The sequence below is a fragment of the Procambarus clarkii genome, chromosome 55 (genome assembly GCF_040958095.1).
Source record: "Procambarus clarkii isolate CNS0578487 chromosome 55, FALCON_Pclarkii_2.0, whole genome shotgun sequence".
Classification (NCBI taxonomy): domain Eukaryota; kingdom Metazoa; phylum Arthropoda; class Malacostraca; order Decapoda; family Cambaridae; genus Procambarus; species Procambarus clarkii.
The window spans coordinates 10,436,988-10,455,296 of NC_091204.1; the positions used below are offsets into that span (position 1 = coordinate 10,436,988).

The 18,309-nt window shown below is 43.8% G+C and overlaps 1 protein-coding gene across 2 annotated transcripts in view; it reads left to right on the forward strand.

Moving 5' to 3' along the window:
• Nucleotides 1-18,309, forward strand: part of LOC123755809 (polycomb protein suz12-A) — a 76,214-nt gene that overhangs the window by 15,760 nt on the left and 42,145 nt on the right. For both annotated transcript variants that reach the window (XM_069305462.1, XM_069305461.1), the window contains exons 2-3: nucleotides 964-1,010; nucleotides 14,199-14,297. In XM_069305462.1, coding sequence (XP_069161563.1) covers nucleotides 964-1,010; nucleotides 14,199-14,297 — 146 coding nt within the window. The remainder of the gene's footprint in view (nucleotides 1-963; nucleotides 1,011-14,198; nucleotides 14,298-18,309) is intronic.

Below are 18,309 nucleotides of genomic sequence, written 5' to 3' on the forward strand. Positions count from 1 at the left end.
TTGTTTGTGTTAGTTTGTGGTATCTATTTAGAGTATTTAATTTGGGTAGCTTTCTTATACTGCTGGCAAGTTAATAGATAACAAAACCTCAGTTAATTGTAAGTCAGGGTGATACCCGTTTGATGGGGTTCTGGGAGTAGTTCTACTGTCCAAGCGCGGCCCGAGGCCAGGCTTGACTTGTGAGACTTTCGTCCACCTGGCTGTTGCTTGGAGCGGCCCGCAGGCCCACATATTCACTACAGCCCGGTTGGTTCGGCACTTCTTATAGAAAAAATCTACTTTCCTATTGAAGATGTCCACGGTTGTTCCAGCAATATTTCTTATGCTCACTGGGAGGGTGTTGAACAACCGCGGTCTTCTGATACAGTGTTCTCTGATTGTGCCTATGACATCCCTGCTCTTAACTGGTTTTGTTCTATTAAATATTCTTTAATATTTATTAAATTTTAAATTACTGTACCATAGTTTCAGGCGGATTGGACACGTTCATAACATTAAGCTGCAACGTCAAATTTAAACTTGCGGGAAGGAACACAGTACTAACAGGGGAACTGTGCTCTCGAATCACTTTTAATAATAAATATGATAAGACATACAGTGGCACCTCGATTAACGAGCGACTCTATCTACAAGCACTCCGAGTAACGAGCGAGCCACTCGCAGAACATTTGTCTCTACTAACGAGCTTTTCCTCGATTAACGAGCGTTTCCGCTGGTTCTCGGACACCTTTTACGACAGTTTTGTTGATGTTTCACAAGACAAGTTTTCCACACGACGAGCTCGGTGCCGGAATGGATCAAACTCGTTAATCGAGGTGCCACTGTACTATATTAGTTTTTTCCATGAATATACTTGTAAATTAGTTATCTTTAGTGGAGGTGCATCTTATATGCCAGTAAATATGGTAGTAAAATAGAAATATTTGTTTGAAATAATGACTAATTACTTTAATACCTTTGCAGAACCCACACAGATCTACAGATACCTAAGATCAAGAAATGTGCTTAGTGTGAGTATGAAATTTAATATGTATTAGTACCAAACCCTAGATTGGCATGCTTTTAAAAACCACTTACGTTTAGAAATGTGTTGTCAGCCGTCTGTACATATATTAGTGTAAGAAACTGCTACGTTAAACATAGCTGATTGGACAATACTTCTTGGCATGCAGGAACACGTCCTTTAAACACACAGCAGACACATATAGTCTGCTGTATGTGTTGACCAGACCACACTAGAAGGTGAAGGGACGACGGCGTTTCGACTTGAGAATAGTCCAGGACGGACCGAAACGTCGTCGTCGTCCCTTCACCTTCTAGTGTGTGGTCTGGTCAACATTCTTCAGCCACATTATTGTGACTCATCGTCTGCTGTATGTGTAACAGACATTTTGTGAGAACGGGGATTAGCCAATGAGGGTAGAGGCTAGTACAGAGCTGCTTGATACCTGCTTGACGGGGTTCTGGGGGGTCTTTAACTGGCCAAGCCTAGCCCGAGGCCAGGCTTAACTTGTGAGAGCTTGGTCCACCAGGCTGTTGCTTGGGGCGGCCCGCAGGCCCCACCATACCTGCTTGATGGGGTTCTGGGAGTTCTTCTACTGCCCAAGCCCAGGCTTGACTTGTGAAAGCTTGGTCCAAAATGCTCATAGTGGCCCGCAGGCCCACCACAGCCCGGTTGGTCCGGCACGGCACTCCTTGGGTTGGTCGGCACTCCGACACAGCTGTACAGGGCATGTGCAGAACTGCTGGTTCATGGACTGGACTAGTCCTATACTAGGCTAGTATAATGTCCAGGTAGGGGGAAGGCAGTGTCAAATGTTTCCAACAATCTGATATCTGATCCATCCATCCTTCCTTTCTCTGCCAATCTCTCTTATTCTAAACAAATGAACAAATCCACAAGGGAGCCGGTCGGCCGAGCGGACAGTGCACTGGACTTGTGATCCTGTAGTCCCGGGTTCGATCCTGGGTGCCGGCGAGAGACAATGAGCAGAGTTTCTTTCACCCTAAGCCCCTGTTATCTAGCAGTAAAATAGGTACCTGGGTGTTAGTCAGCTGTCACGGGCTGCTTCCTGGGGGTGGAGGCCTGGTTGAGGACCGGGCCGCAGGAACACTAAAGCCCCGAAATTATCTCAAGATAACCTAAAGATAACGCCAGAATGCAACTAAGTGTTAAAAGTTCTGGTTGGGCCCCTTAATCAACTTCAATCAATACGCGTGCGATTAAATCGTGCGTTTGGAGTGCCAAATGGTATTGATCCTTATTGGTTATGAATACAATACTGTACTTTTTTTCCATGTGCACCTAATGGACTTGTAATTAGCAGAGTTGTTGAGTGCGATTGCAAACGTTTTAACGAATGTCATGATGTAGCACTGTAATGTCATTTTTCTTCCTATTGGTAGCCTATGCTACAAAACTGTAAGCATATTAATTAATGTTTCATGTTTTTTTTGGTGCACAATTATTATTTTTTACACACAATCATTATATATCTGAATATGCTCAAACGTTAATGTTATATAATTTGCCAATTAGAAACGTTGAAAAAATGTCAATGTAAAATTCGTCATGCGAATGCGTAAAGTTGAACAGCCAAAATAGGAAATTGATCAGAAATTGAGATCAGGTCCAGAACGTTACGTTTTAGAATTTGAAGGTTGCAGTGTATTGTACAACAATTTGAAATGTTACTTAATGTTTAATAACCAAACTCCACACATATGAAATAGAAGGTTTTGACATTTTAGTCTTTCCTCGATACTTGCCAAGGAGGGACAATAACATGCCTTGCATTTACCATTCGATTAACCGAGGATCAACTTTCCCTCAGCCCAGTCTCTTGACTAGGCCTCCTGGGGTTAGATTCACGAAACAGTTACGCAAATACTTACGAACGTGTACATCTTTCCTTAATCTTTGACGGTTTTGATTACATTTATTAAACAGTTTACAAGCATGAAAACTTCCCAATCAACTGTTGTTATTTTTATAAACAGCCTCCTGGTGCTTCGGAGCTCATTAACCATTTAATAATTGTAAACAAAGCCGCCAAAGATTGAGGAAATATGTACAGGTTCGTAAGTACTTGCGTAACTGCTTCGTAAATCTGGTCCCTGGTTAGTGGTCTCGTCAGCCAGGCTGTTTGATGCGGCTGCTCGCAGCCTGACCTACAAATCGCATCCTAGTTGATCAGGTATCCTTTGGAGGTGTTTACCACGTTCTCTCTTGTTCACCGTAAGAGGTCGGCCAGTCATGCCCAGTATGTGTAAAGGGAGAGGGTTGAACAGTCTTGGGCCTTTACCTGATTGATACCTGTGTTGATGGGGTTCTGGGAGTTCTTCTACTCCCCAAGCCTGGCCCGAGGCCAGGCTTGACTTGTGAGAGTTTGGTCCACCAGGCTGTTGCTTGGAGCGGCCCGCAGGCCCACATATACCTGGTTGATGGGGTTCTGGGAGTTGTTCTACTCCCCAAGCCCGGCCCGAGGCCAGGCTTGACTTGTGAGAGTTTGGTCCACCAGGCTGTTGCTTGGAGCGGCCCGCAGGCCCACATATACCTGGTTGATGGGGTTCTGGGAGTTGTTCTACTCCCCAAGCCCGGCCCGAGGCCAGGCTTGACTTGTGAGAGTTTGGTCCACCAGGCTGTTGCTTGGAGCGGCCCGCAGGCCCACATATACCTGGTTGATGGGGTTCTGGGAGTTGTTCTACTCCCCAAGCCCGGCCCGAGGCCAGGCTTGACTTGTGAGAGTTTGGTCCACCAGGCTGTTGCTTGGAGCGGCCCGCAGGCCCACATATACCTGGTTGATGGGGTTCTGGGAGTTGTTCTACTCCCCAAGCCCGGCCCGAGGCCAGGCTTGACTTGTGAGAGTTTGGTCCACCAGGCTGTTGCTTGGAGCGGCCCGCAGGCCCACATATACCTGGTTGATGGGGTTCTGGGAGTTGTTCTACTCCCCAAGCCCGGCCCGAGGCCAGGCTTGACTTATGAGAGTTTGGTCCACCAGGCTGTTGCTTGGAGCGGCCCGCAGCCCCACATATACCTGGTTGATGGGGTTCTGGGAGTTGTTCTACTGCCCAAGCCCGGCCCGAGGCCAGGCTCGACTTGTGAGAGTTTGGTCCACCAGGCTGTTGCTTGGAGCGGCCCGCAGGCCCACATATACCTGGTTGATGGGGTTCTGGGAGTTGTTCTACTGCCCAAGCCCGGCCCGAGGCCAGGCTTGACTTGTGAGAGTTTGGTCCACCAGGCTGTTGCTTGGAGCGGCCCGCAGGCCCACATATACCTGGTTGATGGGGTTCTGGGAGTTGTTCTACTGCCCAAGCCCGGCCCGAGGCCAGGCTTGACTTGTGAGAGTTTGGTCCACCAGGCTGTTGCTTGGAGCGGCCCGCAGGCCCACATATACCTGGTTGATGGGGTTCTGGGAGTTGTTCTACTCCCCAAGCCCGGCCCGAGGCCAGGCTTGACTTGTGAGAGTTTGGTCCACCAGGCTGTTGCTTGGAGCGGCCCGCAGGCCCACATATACCTGGTTGATGGGGTTCTGGGAGTTGTTCTACTCCCCAAGCCCGGCCCGAGGCCAGGCTTGACTTGTGAGAGTTTGGTCCACCAGGCTGTTGCTTGGAGCGGCCCGCAGGCCCACATATACCTGGTTGATGGGGTTCTGGGAGTTGTTCTACTCCCCAAGCCCGGCCCGAGGCCAGGCTTGACTTGTGAGAGTTTGGTCCACCAGGCTGTTGCTTGGAGCGGCCCGCAGGCCCACATATACCTGGTTGATGGGGTTCTGGGAGTTCTTCTACTGCCCAAGCCCGGCCCGAGGCCAGGCTTGACTTGTGAGAGTTTGGTCCACCAGGCTGTTGCTTGGAGCGGCCCGCAGGCCCACATATACCTGGTTGATGGGGTTCTGGGAGTTGTTCTACTGCCCAAGCCCGGCCCGAGGCCAGGCTTGACTTGTGAGAGTTTGGTCCACCAGGCTGTTGCTTGGAGCGGCCCGCAGGCCCACATATACCTGGTTGATGGGGTTCTGGGAGTTGTTCTACTCCCCAAGCCCGGCCCGAGGCCAGGCTTGACTTGTGAGAGTTTGGTCCACCAGGCTGTTGCTTGGAGCGGCCCGCAGGCCCACATACCCACCACAGCCCGGTTGGTCCAGCACTCCTTGGAGGAATAAATCTAGTTTCCTCTTGAAGAAAGGAAGAAGTTTCCTTTGTCGATAGTTCTCGCTCAGAGTACCTATTACACCACCTCTTTTCATCGGGGATATTTTGCACATCCTGCCATGTCTTCTGGTCTAATGTGGTGCTATTTCTGTGTGCAGATTTGGAACAAATCCTTCTAGTATTTTCCAAATGTAAACAGTTATGTAACCCTGTTTTGTTATAGGGGCGTGACGGCTGAGTGGACAGCCCTTCGGATTCGTAGTTCTAAGGTTCCGGGTTCGATCCCCGGCGGAGGCGGAAACAAATGGGCAGTTTCCTTCACCCTGATGCACCTGTTCACCTAGCAGTAAATAGGTACCTGGGAGTTAGACAGCTGCTACGGTCTGCTTCCTGGGGATGTGTTACAAAAAGGAGGCCTGGTTGAGGACCGGGCCGCAGGGCTAAGCCTCAAAATCGTCTGCAAGATAACCTCAAGATAGTAATTACCTAAGTGTAGTTACAGGATGAGAGCTACACTAGTGGTGTCCTGTCTTCCCAGCACTCTTTGTCATATAACACTTTGAAATTACTGACAGTTTTGGCCTCCACCACTTTCTCATCTAATTTGTTCCAACCGTCTATCACTCTGTGTACAAAAGTGAATTTTCATATATTTCTCCGGCATCTTTGTTTCGTGAGTTTAAATCTTTGACCTCTTGTTTTTGAAGTTCCAGGCCTCGGGAATTCTTCCCTATCAATTTTATCGATTCCTGTTACTATTTTGTATGTAGTGATCATATCGCCTCTTTCTCTTGTCTTCAAGTTTTTGCATATTTAATGCCTCTAACCTCTCCTAGTAGCTCTTTTCCTTCAGTTCTGGGAGCCACTTAGTGGCATGTCATTGCACATTTTCCAGTTTGTTGATGTGCTTCTTAAGATATGTATGGTATTCCAACTTTAGTCTAACAAAAGTCGTGAACAATTTCTTTAGTACGGTATTTCTTCATCCATGTATTTAAAAGCAATTCTGAAGTTAGAAAGTGTAGCATAGGGGCCTCGTAGCCTGGTGGATAGCGCGCAGGACTCGTAATTCTGTGGCACGGGTTGGATTCCCGCACGAGGCAGAAACAAATGGGCAAAGTTTCTTTCACCCTGAATGCCCCTGTTACCTAGCAGTAAATAGATACCTGGAGTTAGTCAGCTGTCTCGGGCTGCTTCCTGGGGGTGGAGGCCTGGTCGAGGACCGGGCCGCGGGGACACTAAAAAAAAGCCCCGAAATCATCTCGAGATAACCTCAAGATAGGCTCCTTGCACAATGTTCTTAATGTGGTCCTCGGGTGACAGTTTTCTATCTAGAACCACCCCAAGATCCCTTTCTTTGTCAGAATTCTTTAAAGATTTCTTGCAGAATTTATAGGTTGTGTGGGGTCTATGTTCTCCACTTCCACATTCCATAACATGGCATTTATTCACATTAAATTCAATTTGCCAAGTGGTGCTCCATATACTTATTTTGTCCAGGTCTTCTTGAAGGGCATGACAATCGTCTAGGTTTCTTATCTTCTCTATTATCTTAGCATCATCAGCAAACATGTTCATATAATTCTGTATTCCAACTGGTAGATAGTTTATGTAGACAATGAACATTACCGGTGCAAGAATTGAACCCTGTGGTACTCCACTCGTAACATTCCTCCAATCCGATACATTGCCTCTGATTACGGCCCTCATTTTTCAAAATGTCAGGAAATTTTTCATCCATGTTAGAAGCTTATCTGTCACTCCTCCAATATGTTCGTTTCCAGAACAACCTCTTATGCGGAACTCTTTCGAAAGCCTTTTTTAGATCCAGATAGATGCAGTCAACCCAACCATCTCTTTCCTGTAAAATCTCTGTGGCTCGATCATAGAAACTGAGTAAGTTCGTTACACAGGATCTTCCAGATCGAAAACCATACTGTCTGCCTGATATTATATCGTTTTTCTCCAGGTGTTCTACCCATTTAGTTTTCATTATTTTTTCCAATATTTTGACTATGACACTTGTCAATGATACAGGTCTATAATTAAGGGTGTCTTCCCTGCTGCCACTTTTGTAAATTGGAACTATGTTAGCCTTTTTCCACATATCGACTACAACTCCTGTAAACAGGGATGCCTGAAAAATAAGTTGAAGTGAAATGCTGAGCTCAGGTGCACATTCTCTCAGAACCCATGGTGAAACTCCATCTGGACAAACTGCTTTGTTCTTACTTAGCTCCTTGAGCATTCTTTCCACTTTGTCTCTTGACACCTCTATGTTGTTCTCTGGAATTCTTATTGTGTCTGGTTCCCTGAAGATTTTATTTTGTACAAACACACTTTGGAACTTTTCGTTTAAGGTTTCACACATTTCATTTTCATTTTCCGTGAATCTATTTCCCATTTTCAACCTCTGAATATTATCCTTTACCTGCAATTTGTTGTTTATGAATTTATAGAATAGACCTGGTTCTGTTTTACATTTGTCTGCAATCCCTTTTTCAAAATTTCTTTGTCTCTCTCCTTACTGCCGTGTAGTTGTTTCTCGCATCTTTGTATCGCTGGTATGTTTGGGGGTTTGGCCTCTTCCTGTATTGATTCCATTTTTGTGTCTTTTGGTCTCTGGCCCTCTCGCAATTTCTGTTGAACCAGTCTTGTTTCCTAGTTCTGCATCTCTGTTTTGATATAAAATTTTTTGCCTTTATCATATATTTCACAAAACTTGACATACAATACATCTCATTTACTTCCTTGCCTAGCAACAAGTCTGTCCAATTATACTCACTAAACATATTTCTAAGGTTGCCATAATGTCCTCTCCTGAAGTCAGGTTTTTCAACTGCTTCAACCTCCTTATTTTCTTCTAGATTATAACGCATTGCATACTTTATTCCCAGAAAAACATGGTCACTTTTACCCAAGGGAGGAAGGTACTGAATGTCAAATCTCTTCCTCCTTCCTGGTAAATATCAAATCTAGCATGGAGGGAACGTTCCCTTCCCTCATCTTCATAGCTTGGTTAACATGTTGATACAAGAATGTTTCCAGGATGAGGTCTACAAATCTACAGGTTCAAAAATCCTCTGTTCTAGCTTCATATGCTTCCCAGTCTAAGGATTTCAAGTTGAAGTCCCCGAATATCAAGTCGTGATCTATCGTTATCCGTTCTCGCTATAATCTTTCTCATTATTGTTATAAGACCTTCTCATTTACTATCTAGCTCCTCCTTTGACCATGTGCTGCTTGGCGGTGGACTATATGCATTTATGATCATTAGTTTATCATCCTCATGGCAGATCTCTAGTGCTATTACGCCAACTTCTCGTGGATTGGCAGTCATTATTTCATTCACCTTTAGGTGTTCTTTCACCAGCACACCAACGCCACCGCCTTTCCTAATTTTTCTGTCCTGTCTCCAAGTTGAGTAGCCCCTTGGGAATATGACCTCATTTAAAATAACATAAAGTTTTGTCTCTGTGAGTGTAACAATGCCTGGTGTCTGAAGCTGTATTACATCACTTAACTCCAGTATCTTTGATTTCACTCCATCTACATTGGTGTAAACTTTTCAGGAACATGGCCCCCCCCCCCCTCTCCTTATTCTTCACTACCCTTATCTGTAGCAATTTTGTTGAGTTTGCCTTTTTGTACAATTTTACTGGCCTTCCTACCCCTATCACTTTGTAGAAAAAAATTATTTCTTCATTCCTGCTCTCATTTAAACGTTTTGCCTCGGCGAGGTTCAGTTTCAGCTTCTCTATCTTCTTTTGAAAGATCTCGTCTTAACGACCACACTTTCCCATCCTCATCACTTTGTAAATTTCTGGCATTCGTTAGTACTCCTTCCATCTGTTTGGCACCATTTAGGATGATCCTCAAAGGTCGATCTTTCCCTTTTACATATCTGCCTATTCTCCTGTAGTCGCACACATTCTCTATGGTTGTGAGACTTTCCATGACGCCAACAATTTTATCCACTACTTTTGCTTCGTCTACAGCTCTTTCTGACCTAGATGTTGTCTCCATTTCTTTGCAACCAAAAATGATAAAGGACTTACTCCGATCAACTGTGTTTTGCACCAACTTCGGGTTAGATGCCAATTCCTTTCTCATTTCCAACCTAATGTTTGTTTTATCTTGGTTGCTGCAGTGTTTGACTTCATTTACTGCTTCTTCAATTTTTTCCTTCTCCTTGGCCACTTGTGCATAGGTGAGTTGCATATCTTTCTTGCACTGTTCTATTCCCTGTGTAACTTCCTCCATCTGTACTGACAAAAGCTGTTTCTCCTGTTCAATTACCTAACCTATTGTAGTCATTTATGTTTAAATTTGCTTTAACTTCTTCCAAAAGCTATTTTTAAGAGTTTATTTTCTTCTTCCATGGCTTTGCAATTTGTTTCTAATTGATTCTTATCCTTGCACAAGTCTTTCACTACATCCTCAAGACATAATACTTTGCTACACAAATAGTCATTACTTTCTTTCAAGTTACTGATTATTTCTACATGAGAGTTCACTATAGTATCTAATTTTGCCAACTTGTTGTGTAGACTGCTTATATCAATGCTTTCTTCATTGAATCCCCCAAAATCAAGCTCTGTTTTGTTTTTCCTCTTGCCGGCGGCCATCTTGAATGTTCTTCTCTGCCCTGGAACACTATCTTGAGGTTATCTTGAGATAATTTCGGGGCTTTAGTGTCCCCACGGCCTGGTCCTCGACCAGGCCTCCACCCCCAGGAAGCAGCCTGTGACAGCTGACTAACACCCAGGTACCTATTTTACTGCTAGGTAACAGGGGCCTAGGGTGAAAGAAACTTTGCCCATTGTTTCTAGCCGGCGCCCGGGATTGAACCCGGGACCACAGGATCACAAGTCCAGCGTGCTGTCCGCTCGGCCGACCGGCTCACTAGGGCAACTTTTTCTCATCCAATTTTTTCACTTCCCTTAGCATATTCCTGTTATCTCACCTATTTTTCAAAAGCACTCTACCTTTATGCTCTCTGGGACACCACTCACTATCAACCTGTACTACAATACTTAGGATTGTTGAAATATGCTGGAGCTCCTCCGATGTAAGTGTTACTAGGGGTGACACGGAGTGACACTAGGGGTGTCACCTTTTGAATGGTTTGGAACCTTTCAAAATTAGTGTATTAGTGTTTGGGAGCCTCGTAGCCTGGTGGATAGCGTGCAGGACTCGTAATTCTGTGGCGCGGGTTCGATTCCCGCACGAGGCAGAAACAAATGGGCAAAGTTTCTCTCACCCTGAATGCCCCTGTTACCTAGCAGTAAATAGGTACCTGGGTGTTAGTCAGCTGTCACGGGCTGCTTCCTGGGGGTGGAGGCCTGGTCGAGGACCGGGCCGCGGGGACACTAAAGCCCCGAAATCATCTCAAGATAACCTCAAGATAATCATTAGTCACGTCCATTAGTGTTGAAGGCACCGTGTGTGGGGCTGCTTGGGATCAACTTTGGGACGAGTGTTGGCCCTCGTCCCCCTCATCGTTAGATATATTGTACATTTTTTTACCTTTATTTATGTTCAATATTTTAAACTGGCACTTTCATTTCATGTGTGTGAGTTATTTGTTTTCACTCTCTATATTGGGACTTGTTCTCTGATTACTTCATGTTACCTTAAATTGAAAGAAATATTTACTCCTGCTTGGTTAGTCCCACCACTTTGGGTGGATGGTAGAACGACGGTCTCGCTTCATGTAGGTCGGCGTTCAATCGCCAACCGTCCACAAGTGGTTGGGCACCATTCCCTTCCCCCCCCCCCTGTCCCATCCCTAATCCTTATCCTGGCACCTTCCCAGTGGGTCATTCCATGTGAATTCACCAAAGGCCTCCCACTCGACCCTTTCTAAATCTAATGAAATTTTGTAATAAAGTAGCCCTAACCCCCAAATGAAATTGTGCAAAATATTAGAGCTCAATCTGCTTTGGTTCTTAAATAATAGGTCCATGTTCAATGGGCTCTCATCCCGTTAATGCGTACATATTGTAAAAAGGGCCAACTTTGACCCTTTATCAAATCACGTCTAGTGCCCAGGGAGGTGTGAAATTTGGCATACCAGGGCAACTTTTGGTGTGGAATACAGCAGTGTAATAAAAAAAAGTAGTTTGGGTGGCCATTCGGCTACCAATCCATGCTAAAATCACTGCCAAATTTTGTCGTGAGAAATTTGGACCCCAATTTGGAGACCACTTACGCATCACCAAAAGGCCGAAACACCATGATCTTTTGCAACGATGTATAACAAGCACAATATTATGCAGCGATGCAATAGCAACTCTGTTGTATCCATATGTCCAGAGGTGGCCCACTTGAAAGTTGGCCAACAAATTTTTGTGCAAAACTAGCCAACTTTCAAGGCACAATATCTCAATATGTGTCATTCCCAATTTGGTTTTGAATGACAATATTGGATAGAGCAGATTTTTCTGTACATGAGTAAATTTTATTTAGGTTGGGATGTGAATTCCTAGTTCAGCCAGAGGACTCTGAAAATGACATACCTTGGTGCGATATCGAAAAAAAATCAAATTATGATTCTCCATCTTCTTTGTGCACTGATCATGACTGCTAGCAAATTGATATCCAAACTGATTGGAAAAATTTTAAGCATCATTGGGTAGAATATTTTTGGGTGGGATTCGGAATTATTATTAAACAATCGGTGTTATTTTAGGCTCATGTTCTATATTTATCTTTACATGTTTGTAGTATCGTGTCAGCAGGTCAAACATTGCCGTTTACTTATGTGTGTATTTACTTGCAATAAATACACAAATAAATAAAAAGCAATATTAATATTAATGTATTACAGGTCTCACTTGAAATTACTGTATTCAGTTAAATAATTTGATTTGAATTCGATTACAGATACGTCATGAATCAGGATTCCATTAGTTTGCCATGTGCTATTGCTAGCCATGAGTGTGACTCTTCTGAGTGTCACTTGATAACTATACTCCCAACAAAGGCTTGAAGTTTCTAAAACAGTATAGTGCAGAAGATCAAAAACTGATAGCGAAGTGAAGTGAACTGAACTTGAGTGGAGAATCTCAAGTATGCCTCCATCATGAAGCTTTGCTGTTGACGAAATTTTAATTTTTGCAAAAAACTTGCTGCAATCCCTTCAAGAAGAAATGCCATGTAAAGCGAAAAGATTTGCCACCAATCACAGTAGCTACTGCAGAGGAAATGTCAGATATGGTGAAAGTGAGTATTTACCCTGGCCAAAAGTTGTGCACATCATGCTGAAAGGAATTAGACAGCAAGTAGGTGAGTGAGTCCAGCTCTACTGACTCTGATGGTCCTGCTGATAATATGGAAATCAGTGAAAGCGTAAACACAAGTTTATCAGTATTAGGCATCTCGCCTATTAAATATCAACGAGTTAGTGCAAGGGATAAGCATGGTTATGCAAAGTGTAAGATTAGCCAAGCACAGGAAATAATTGCAGAGCAGATTGCTGCAATTGGAAATATTGATTGCCAAAACCTGTTGGTACCAAGCTCTAGCCAACAGTGCACAAATTGCCAACACTTCAATGAACTCATTGAAGAAATAAAGCTAAAATTCCATGTAGCAAAGCGCCAAGAAAAAACACAAACCCTAACCCTCGTGCCACAAAGCTGGTCTATCAAAAAGACAATGGAGCAATTCAAAGTTTCAGAATACATGGTTCGCGAAGCTAGGAAGCTGAAAGAAGAACAGGGAATACTAGCAATTCCTAAGAAAATGCAGGGCAAGTCAGTTTTGAGGAAGTGAAGGAAAGGGTAGTACAGTTCTTTGACGGTGAAGAATTTAGTCGAATGTGTCCCGAAAAAATGGAAAGAAGAAAAGTCATGATCAGTGCACAAAGAAGATGGAGAATCATATTTAAATTTTTTCAATATCGCACCAAGGTATGTCATTTTCAGAGTCCTCTGGCTGAACTAGGAATTCAGATCCCAACCTAACTAAAAGTTACTCTTGTACAGAAAAATCTGCTCTATCCAATGGTGTCATTCAAAACCAAATTGGGAATGACGCATATTGAGATAGTTTGCCTTGAAAGTTGGCTAGTTTTGCACAAAAATTGGTTGGCCAACTTTCAAGTGGGCCACCTCTGGACACATGGATACAACAGAGGTGCTATTGCATCACTGCATAATATTGTGCTTGTTATACGTCGTTGCAAAAGATCATGGTGTTTAGACCTTTTAGTGATGCGTAAGTAAGTGGTCTCCAAATTGGGGTCCAAATTTCTCGCAAAAAAATTTGGCAGTGATTTTAGCATGGATGGATAGGTGAATGGCCACCCATACTGCTTTTCTGATTACACTACGTTATTCTACACCAAAAGTTGTCCTGGTATGTCAAATTTCACACTCCTACAGGCAATAGAAGTGATTTAACAAAGGGTCAAAGTTGGTAATTTTTGTGGTATTTACACATTAACGGGACGAGAGCCCATTGAATATGGTCCTGTTATTTAAGAACCAAAGCAGATTGAGCTCTAATATTTTGCAAAGTGTCATTTGGGGTCTAGGGCTATCTTACAAAATTTCATGGCATTTGGAGAGGATCGAGTGGGAGCCATAGGTGACTTTTTGGTAATTTGAGATGGAATGACCCCAGTGCTATAAAGTCGTAATGGCTTGGTGCTTCCTCCCCCCCCCCCCCCCTCCCCTGATAATTCCCTCCCTTCTGCTTGTTTATACTTACATTGCGGGTAATTGTACAAGCGGACTGATAATGCATGTGTGTCGCACGGTACACCAGTAGCCCATCGGCCTTTCCCCAGTGGGAAGACTCGTCGATTTTGGCCAGTAATACATCTTGACTAATCCACACTAGAAAATGATGAAGGGACGACGGCGTTTCGGGCCGTCCTGGACCATCCTCAAGTCGATTGTGTCGACAATCGACTTGAGAATGGTCCAGGACGGACCGAAACGTCGTCGTCCCTTCATCATTTTCTAGTGTGTGGATTGGTCAACATACTTCTGCCACGTTATTGTGACTCGTCGCCAGTAATAACTCTGTTTCTCACATTGCAGCCAATCTTTCTTCAACGTACACTATACTACATGCGTGGGAGGATGAGCCGCAGTCACAAGAACAGAATGTCGTTCAAACTAGACTGTTTATTGGACAAGGTAATGCCCAACGTGATTTATTTTTTAATCTTGTAGTTACAGTAGCTGTAGTTTAATCAAATTAATTGTAGAATCACTTTGTCTGATATCTGCCATTCAAGAAATTTTGTAATAAATGCAAAATGAAACTACATTTAAATTTCAGAATAACTGGAAAGGAAAAGGCTGAAATGTGGCTTTAGTTACTATATTGCCAGGCCTTTGATAATGCCAGCAAAATGAGAAATTGTCAGGATTACATATATGTACATTATAAACTTATTTATTTTGAGAGTGGTATGATAGCAAGGCTCATTTGGACTGGGCTGCCTTGTTTCTTCCTGGCGGGTAGGTTCTCCACTTGGTATAGTCCCAGTCCGGAGGTTGGCATTTGTGAGTGCTGGTCTGGTCTTGCTCACTCATTTTCCTGGGTTACTCGCACACACACATTTTCCTGGGTCACTCGTGCATTCATTTTCCTGGGTCACTCATACTGGCACACTCATTTTCCTTTGCCACTCATACTGGCACATGCTCATTTTCCTGGGTCACTCATACTGGCACACTCATTTTCCTTTGCCACTCATACTGGCACATGCTCATTTTCCTGGGTCACTCGTACTGGCACACTCATTTTCCTGGGTCTGTCTCTCTCTCACTCATTTCCCTAATCCTCATCAGTGAGATTAGACTCAATTTCTTGCTGTGTCATGTTATCCTCCTGCTGTGGTCTCTCTTCTTGTTCTCTCCCAACGTATCCTCCTCCTGCCTTGGGGCCAGATTCACGAAGCAGTTACACAGGTACTTACGAACGTGTACATCTTTCCTCAATCTTTGATGGTTTTGGTTACTCTTATTAAACAGTTTACAAGCATGAAAACTTGCCAAATCAACTGTTGTTATTGTTATAAACAGCCTCCTGGTGCTTCGGAGCTCATTACCTGTTTAATAAATGTAAACAAAGCCGCCAAAGATTGAGGAAAGATGGACTGGTGCGCAAGTGCTTGCGTAACTGTTTCGTGAATCCTGGCCCCGGTCTCTCTTCTTGTTCTCTCCCAACTCTGTTTCCTGTCCCTCTTTCAATTTCCCTTTGCTTCTCCTCATTTCTTCTCTTGGCTTCCACTCTTTCTTCCTTACTGGTGTCCCAATCAATGAACACACGGCTCCATCTTCCCCATTTCTTAATCTTGACTTCTCTGCCAGTACGTATATACTTCACTGCAAGACTTCTTTTGGGGAATTCATCTTCACTGGACTTTGTCATCCCTATTGGACCATCCCTATCCTATCCTACAATAATTTTTGTATTTCTTGGGCTGCTCTACTTGCCTGCACTTTGTCTAGGATCCTTTTTAACTTCCCAGTTTCCATTTCTTCTCTCCTGTCATGTGGCTCCCCTCTGGTTCTGTCTGTGTTTGCTGCAGTTCACTATGTACACACAGAGATCACACTAACGTGATGCATCAAATGAACAAATCTGCAATGGCCGTGACGAGGATTCGAACCTGCGTCAGGGAGCGAACTGCCTTAATTGACTGAGCTACGACAGGGTAAAAGGGTTGAAACCGAAGTTCTACTGAACTTACTAGATCCCATAGCCTCTCCGAGGCACAAACCAGGATTTTATACAACCCCCTTCCCTGTACCCGAGCTATGTCAATTGGCCGTTCTCTCTCTTCGCCCTTACATCTGTGTGTGATGATGTAAGGGCGAAGAGGGAGAACGGCCTATTGACATAGCTCGGGTGCAGGGGGAAGTTGTGTAAAACCCTGGTTTGTGCCTTGGAGAGGCTACGGGATCCAGTAAGTTCAGTAGAACTTCGGTTTCAACGCTTTTACCCTGTCGTAGCTCAGTCGATTAAGGCAGTGTCTGGGATGCTCCCGGACGCAGGTTTGAATCCCCTTGTGGATTTGTTCACTATGTACTTTGATCTGACAGCCTTTATCACTGTTGCACAACACACACCGCCACATCTTTACTGACAACATACAGCTAAGCACTGAATTATTCCCACCAGGAGATTTTCATATCCTGTATCAAGAACAGGATAGGGTCCAATGACAACGCTGTACATGCCTAGTTGTGCTTGCGGGGTTTGAGCTCTGGCTCTTTGGTCCCGCCTCTCAACTGTCAATCAACTGGTGTACAGGTTCCTGAGCCTACTGGGCTCTTATCATATCTACATTTGAAACTTGTGTATGGAGTCTGCCTCCACCACATCACTGCCTGTAGGCCCCTCGCTGGTGACATCTCGCCACTCTGAGACCTCGCCTCTCAGTGACTCGGTTATCTGTTGCTTAGGTACTCCCTTACCCACTAGAGTACCTTCCCTGTTATTCCTGGCTGTATATATTTATTATACACTTGTCTCTTATGGGGATACTGTGCCCAAAGGCTTTCTGGCAATCCAAAAATAGGCCGTCTGCTCACCCTTCTCTTTCTTGTTTAATTTTTGTTGCCTGGTTATAGAAGTTTATTAATTCCATGAGGCAAGATGTGCCATCCTTGTGGCAATATACCAGTGGCTTTCTGGGGTGACTGTACTCGCCTAGTTGTGTTTGCGGGGGTTTGAGCTTCGGCTCTCTGGTCCCATGTCTCGACTGTCAACTGGTGAATAGATTATTTGTATGCACTGCTACCAAAACAACACACCCTGGATGTGGGTGGAGAAGGAGAACTACCAAAGCCCACAAGAAGTGACATGCAATATGGGAAATCATTCATATTTGCAAACATAAAAGGTTTAAAATCAAATTCAAGAAATAAAGTTCATAAATGGCCGTCTAATAGAATCGAACTCAATATTTGATGCATTTACAGAAACCCACACAAAAGACCACATGGATAGTGAAATCTGGATCCCAAATTATAATCTATATAGATGTGACAGAGTAATTAGGTCAAGTGGAGGAGTAGGTGTGTATATTAAAGAGGAGCTGGCATGCACAGAGCTCCTGAACTCGAGCAATGAGGTGGTAGAGGTACTGGGAATCACGGTAGAAAATATAAATCTAATTGTTACTCTAATATACAAACTGCCAGATGCAACAGTTAAGGAATTCACTGAGCAGATCCACAGAATAGAGAATATCCTTGATAACCTAGCAAACCCAGTACCAGATTTCATCTTCCTTTGGGACTTCACTCTACCCAGTTTGCAATGGAGAATAGTAAACAATAACATTATAGCAAGAAATCAACCTGGAAATAACCAATCACAGATCAGAGAACTACTGAGATTGTGACAAATTCTCGCTCAGTCAGCAGATTACAGAACCAACTAGGAACGAGAACACGCTGGACCTCATATTCACGAACAATGATGAGCTAATCAGAGACATTACTGTCTCAGACACTACGTACTCAGACCGCAAGCTCATTGAAGTGCAAACTAACATTAATAACGGTAGTAGGCCCAAGAGAAACAACAAGCGAGAAAAACTTTTCAATAAATTCAATTTTAATAATAAAACAATAGACTGGGAGAAAATAAACAGGAAACTTACAAACATTCAATGGGAAAATGTTGTAAGTAATAAAAATCCTACACAAGGAATAGAAAAACTGACTTCTGAAGCCTATGAAGTCTGTCTGAAAAATGTTCCGTTGAGGAAAGCCAAAAAGAGGTCCAACGTAGGAGAACGCAGACGACACTACAAAAGAAAGAAAGAAAGTTGACAGATGTGCTTAAGCAGACACGACTTTCCATACAAAGAAGGAATAATTTAAACGGAGATTAAAGAAATCGAACAGAGACTGAAGCATTGATATCGGATTTAAAAAATGCAACTAAAATGGAAAGCAATTCAAGAAATAATGAAATACCCAAAATATTTCTTCACATATGCTAAATCAAAAGCAAAAACCACTGCCAGTATTGGACCTATTCGTACTAGTGAAGGTTCATACACTGAGGATTGGTGAAATCCTAGAAAAGCAATATAAAGACATGTTTAGCACCCCGATACACGGCATGAAAGTGGAAAATTCGGACAACTTCTGTACGCGTGATATCCAAATGCGGTTTGTAAAT